At 41.4% G+C, this 6,000-nt stretch overlaps 1 protein-coding gene across 1 annotated transcript in view; it reads right to left on the bottom strand.

Annotated features, from left to right (window-relative positions):
• Positions 1-2,969: 2,969 nt before the first annotated feature.
• The window catches only part of LOC132536528 (tyrosine-protein phosphatase non-receptor type 11-like), a 33,519-nt gene continuing 30,488 nt past the window's right edge, over positions 2,970-6,000 (bottom strand). The window contains exon 4 of the mRNA XM_060184531.1: positions 2,970-3,324. Within this exon, the coding sequence (XP_060040514.1) occupies positions 2,985-3,324 (340 nt within the window). The 3' untranslated portion in view covers positions 2,970-2,984. The remainder of the gene's footprint in view (positions 3,325-6,000) is intronic.

The following is a 6,000-nucleotide window of genomic DNA, read 5'->3' as shown; positions in this document are numbered from 1 at the left end:
GTACATGTGCTGCCAGGGATTGAACTCAGGACCTCATGCTTGAGAGTCCAGTGCTTTATCCACTGTGCCATCTCCCAGACTACTCTTTCACTCTCGCCCCTCACACCCCTGCCTCTCTGTCTCTATCCAAAGAAGTAAAAAACAATAAAAGATAGTAATGACAAACCCTGGGTAAGTAGGGAATCTTGATTTCCAGAGCTGCTACACTGTATTACTTCAGAAGTCGAAAGTAAAAAGTTATGAGAGAGGACAGTATGATATATACACAAGATAAAAAGCTGTCCTTGGGGAGTCAGGCAGTAGCACAGTGGGTTAAGCACAGGTGGCACAAAACATAAGGACTGGCGTAAGGATCCTGGTTCAAGCCCCCGACTCCCCACCTGCAGGGGAGTCGCTTCACAAGCAGTGAAGCGACTCCCCGTCTTCCCCTCCTCTCTCCATCTCACTCTGTCCTATCCAACAACGACAACGACATCAATTAACAACAATAATAACTACAACAACAATAAAAACAAGGGCAACAAGAAGGAAATAAATATTTTAAAAAGCTGTCCTTGAAAAAGCTTGTTTAAATATGTTCAAAGAACTGAAAGACACTAGCCTAGAAATCAAATGAAAATATGAGCAAGATGTCTCCTCAAATAAAGATTATCACAAAATGCATGGACATTATACACAGTATACATGTGTGTGCACCCGTGTGTATTGATATTTTTATTTACTTTTTTATATTTATTCCCTTTTCTTGCCCTTGTTGTAGTATTGTTGTAGTTACTGTTTTTGATGTCGTCATTGTTGGATAGGACAGAGAGAAATGGAGAGAGGAGGGGAATACAAAGAGGGGGAGAGAAAGATAAGACTAACCTACAGACCTGCGGCACCGCTTGTGAAACGACTCCCCTGCAGGTGGGGAGCCAGGGGGCTCAAATCAGGATCCTTACGCCGGTCCTTGCACTTTGTACCACCTAAGCTTAACCTGCTGTGCTACCACATATTCACTTTGTTTTAAGATTTTTTTTTATTATTATTCATGAGAAAGGCAGGAGGAGAGAGAAAGAACCAGACATCACTCTGGTACATGTGCTGCCAGGGACTGACCTCGGGACCTCATGCTTGAGAGTCCAATGCTTTATCCACTGTGCCACCTCCCAGACCACTGTATAGATATTTTTATACACACACACAAATGTTCACAGCAGCATTATTCATAATAGTCAAAATGTTCACCAATATTTAGTGAGTTTTTTAAGTTTTTTGACTGACTAGACAGAATGTGGTATTACCTATACAATTACCTAGACAACCGTATTAGACAACAAAAAGGTCAGTGACACATGTCATCCTTGGGGAAAAAAATCACAGAATATTGTTCTGGGTGCATAACTTATCAATATACTAAGAACTAAATTTTTTACTTTGAATTTAACTGTGGGTGCCAGCAGTAACTCTGGTGGCAAAAAAACAAAAGTGAATTGTATGATGTGTTTTTGTTTTTTTACTTAATTAGAATACAGAAGTAGGGGGCTGGCTGGCAACACACATGACGGAGCACACAGGACAGTGCACAAGGACCTGGGTTTAAGCCTCTGCAGGGCGATGCTTCACAAGTGGTGAGCAGCACTGCAGATGTCTCTCTCCCTCCACATTCTCTCTCAGTTCCCCTCTGTCTCTATCCAAAATAAACAAATACATTTTTTTAAATGTATTTTTTTTAAATGTCTGGGATATGGTGCAGTGGATAAGGCACTGGACTCTCAAGTATGAGGTTTCAAGTTCAATCCCTGGCAGCACATGTACCAGAGTGATGTCTGGTACTTTCTATATTTCTCATTAATAAATAAAATCTTTAAAAAAAAATACAGAAGCAGTAAGTAAATAGACAGTTTCGATTTAAGAATATGTCACAGCTGGGGAAACAGAATAATGGTGATGTAAAAAGACTTTCATGCTGAGCAGGGGTAGATAGCATAATGGTTCTGCAAATACACTCTCATGCCCAAGGCTCCATCGCCCCAGGTTCAATCTCCTGCACCAGCATAAGCCAGAGCTGAGCAGTGTTCTGATCTCTATATTGTTCTCCCTGTATCTCTTTCATTAAAATAAAATAAATATTTTAAAAAGTAATAAGGGCTGGGTGGTGGCGCACTGGGTTGAGCACACAGAGTGATAAGTGCAAAGACCCATGCAAGGATCTGGGTTTGAGCCCCTGGCTCTCCACCTGCACTTCACAAACGGTGAAGCAGGTCTGCAGGTGTCTTATCTTTCTCTCCCCCCTCTGCCTTCCCCACCTCTCTCAATTTCTGTCCTATCAAAAAAGAAAAGAAAAGAAAAAATGGCCATAGGAGGTGAATTCATAGTGCAAGCACTGAGCCTCAGCGATAAACTTGGAGGCAAAAAAAAAAGTAATCTTTTTTTTATGAGGACAATTTTAATTCTTTTTAACTTATGAGAGAGAAAAGAGGAAAAACTGGAGTATCACTCTGGCAAATGCAATGCCAGGAATCAACTCAGAACCACGTTTAGAGCTCAATACTTCATTCACTGTACCACCTCCTAGGCTACATAAATAAATCTGGAAGGAAAGGGGGAAAGAAAGAGGGAAGGGAAGGGAGGGAGAAAGAGAGGGAAGGAGAGTAGCAGGGGAGACATCTCAACTGGCAGAGCACTTAGCTTGCACACCTGAGGTTCCCTGTTTCATCCCCACATATACTAGAGTGATACTCTGGTTTTCCTCTCAATATCTCTCCAGTATCTCTCTCTTTCAATATATATATATGTATTTTTTTTTTTAATGAAGACAAGCACTGTCTGGGTTTGACTGTGACAATCCTAAGAAGGAGTTGAGGCCATCACTTTAGACACAGAGAACAGAGGCAGACTCCAGCTGTGATCCAGTTTAAGCAGATTAGAAATGGCTGGATAGATGGTGATACACTAAGGCATGATTTAATCTGCCAAGATAAGCAGGAAATAAATAATTTAATCTAGCTCTGGAATGATGAGACACTGGGAGCAAACCAGTGCAGCAGCCCAAACTTCCAGCAAAAGGAAATCTGACTCTGGGAGCAGTGGAGCCTGTCTTCCGCCAGCAGGAAACTCTGCGCCAGACCCACAGCAGCACTGGGCCTTACCTGACAGCGGATCATGACGTGGGTCACTTTTGACTTGCCGTCATTGCTCTCCCCTTTGTCATCACCAGTTCGAACGGAGAGGACAAAATCCCCAGGGTGGCTCTGGCTCTCTCGGACAAGAAAGCTGCCGTGTTTTCCTTTCTCAGTTAACAATTTCTCTGCTTCCTTCCCAGAGAGGTGTCCGTGAAACCATCTAAATGTTCAAAAATGAAAATGAATTGCTTTTGCCCCCAGGTTCTCAACATTCTTTTATCAAAATTACCATATATAACCAGCACTCTTAGACACGATTAAAAAGCAGACACATTCCTCTTGGAGAGTGAGCAATCCCCCATAAAATGAGATTTGCATCCCAAGCAGGCTGGGAGAAGGACAAAGGTGTTAAAAATGGGCATTCTATTTCTCAAATGAGCCCACAGTCATTTGGAGATACACATTCTTCATCTTTTCCTTTAAATCTCCCATCTTTTTAAGAATGCAATTTCAGGGCCTCAGGAGATAGCACAGTGGTTTATAAATGCAATTTCAGGGCTTCAGGGCTAAAGAAGTAACTCAGGTAGAGCATGGGGCTGAGATACTTGAGGCCCTACATTTGATCCCGGCACCACAAATTCAGGAAGCTCAGTAGTGTTCCTGTCTCTTATCTCTCATAAACATAAACAACCAAGCCAGCCTCAAAAAGACCAACTAAGTAATTACATCTTTTTTTTTTCCCCTTGCTAGAACTCAGTTCTAGCTTATGGTGGTGCTGGAAGTTGAACCTGGGACTTGGGAGTCTCGAGCATGAAAATCTTTCATGTAATTAGTGTGCTACTCCCAAGCTCAATCACATCTATTTATTTATTTATTTATTTTATTTATTTATTTTAAAGTTTTTTATTTATTTATTCATGAGAAATGATAGGAGAGAGAAAGAACCAGACATCACTCTGGTACATGTGCGGCCGGGGATTGAACTTGGGACCTTCATGCTTGACAGTCCAAAGCCTTATCCACTGCACCACCTCCCGGACCACCAATCACATTCATTTAAATAAGCTGTAATACAAAGTCACAGTAGAGACAGAGAATTGTTCAAATGCTGCCCCTCGCTTTGACACTTGGAACATTACATAAGAAAATCATCATGCCTGGGGCTCTAAAGTCCCAAGTTCAATCCCTATACCAACATAAGCCAGAGCTAAGAAGTGTTGTGGTTAAAAAAAAAAAAGAAAAGAAAAGAAAGGGGCCAGGTGGTGGCGTACCTGGTCGTGTGCACATATTATAGTGCACAAGAACCTGAGTTCGAGCCCCCAGTCCTCATCTACAGGGGGAAAGCTTTGCAAATAGTGAAGCAGGTCTGCAGGTGTCTCTGTCTCTCCCTCTCTATCTCCCCTTCTCCTCTCCATTTCTGGCTGTCTCTATCCAATAAATAAATAAAGATAATTTTTAAATTTTTAAAAATATATAAAAGGCCTACATTAATAATCTTCCATATTTCTAATACATATACTTCAATAGTTCCATATGGCATCTCTAGACTATATACTGGATTCTCATCTCAAATTTTAATGCACAGAAGATATGGAATAGGGAGGGCTGAGTGGTAGCACATCTGGCTGAGACCACCTATTATCATGCAAAAGGACCCAGGTTCAAGACTGATCCCCAACTACAGGAAGCTTCACAAGTGGTAAAGCAATCTTTAGGGAGGACTCAATTTCTTGCTTCCTCTCTCTCTCTCTCCCCTCTGAAATTATCTTTATCCAAAATAAATAAAAAATATTTTTAAAAATTTAGAGCCGCAGGGCGGAGGGTAGATAGCATAATGGTTATGCAAAGAGACTCTCATGCCTGAGGCTTCAAAGTCCCAGGTTCAATCCCCCGCACCACCAGAGCTCAGCCAGAGCTGAGCAGTGCTCTGGTTAAAAAAAAAAAAAAAAAAAAATTAGTGAGTCCAGTGGTAGCACAGTGCTTAAGTGCACGTGGCGCAAAGCACAAGTACCGGCTTAAGGATCCCGGTTCAAGCCCCCGGCTCCCCACCTGCAGGGGGGTCGTTTCACAGGTAGTGAAGCAGGTCTGCAGGTGTCTATCTTTCTCCTCCCCCCGTCTTCCCTTCCTCTTTCCATTTCTCTCTGTCCTATCTAACAACAATGACATCAATAACAATAATAACTACAACAACAATGAAAAACAACAAGGGCAACAAAAGGGAAAATAAGTAAATATTTAAAAAATTAGAGTAGGAGTGAATAGACTAAGTTGGAAGGCTTTTAGCAAGCTGTGTTTTTAACCAGCATAACATCATCCTAATATTAGCTGTCCAAAGACAGGCTTTGAGACAATACTGCTCAAAATTACTATAGACGACATCTTAACATAGTCATACTAATAATGTGGCTTTTCCCCCTCAGGATCTTAGTAAGAAAGCAACATTATCATGGCAGCAGTGCTAATGACTCATCTCTAAAGGGAATGTGCTTTGTGCTGTTTGTCATCCACCTTCAACTGAATAGAATAAAACTTAGAAATAACTGCAGTTGGTTGACAGCCTCTTGCTTGAAGCTACAACACTAGCTGGAGAAACAAATTATCAGCACATAATAGCAATGATATAAAAAGTACAAGATGAAGAAACCTACCTGCAGAGAGAAAACAGCAAATCTCAAAAGACCCTGAAATTGTTCTGAGTCAGAAGAGAGAGTGGGAATGCAGAAACTCATTAAAATCAATACCAATAAATCAAGCCTGAGCTTTAACAGCTTAGTTCCAACAGGGCTGGAAGAGCAAAATCTCTGAACTCATTTAATTCCCTCTAAGCAAGGTCATTCTTACACATCTGTGACCAAGATACAAAAGAACCGATGAAATAGTAGACCCTCTGAGGGCA

Source organism: Erinaceus europaeus, unplaced genomic scaffold (assembly GCF_950295315.1).
Source record: "Erinaceus europaeus unplaced genomic scaffold, mEriEur2.1 scaffold_882, whole genome shotgun sequence".
Taxonomy (NCBI): Eukaryota; Metazoa; Chordata; class Mammalia; order Eulipotyphla; family Erinaceidae; genus Erinaceus; species Erinaceus europaeus.
The sequence above is the reverse complement of the archived record's forward strand: the minus strand, read 5'-3'. Positions and strand labels throughout refer to the sequence as shown.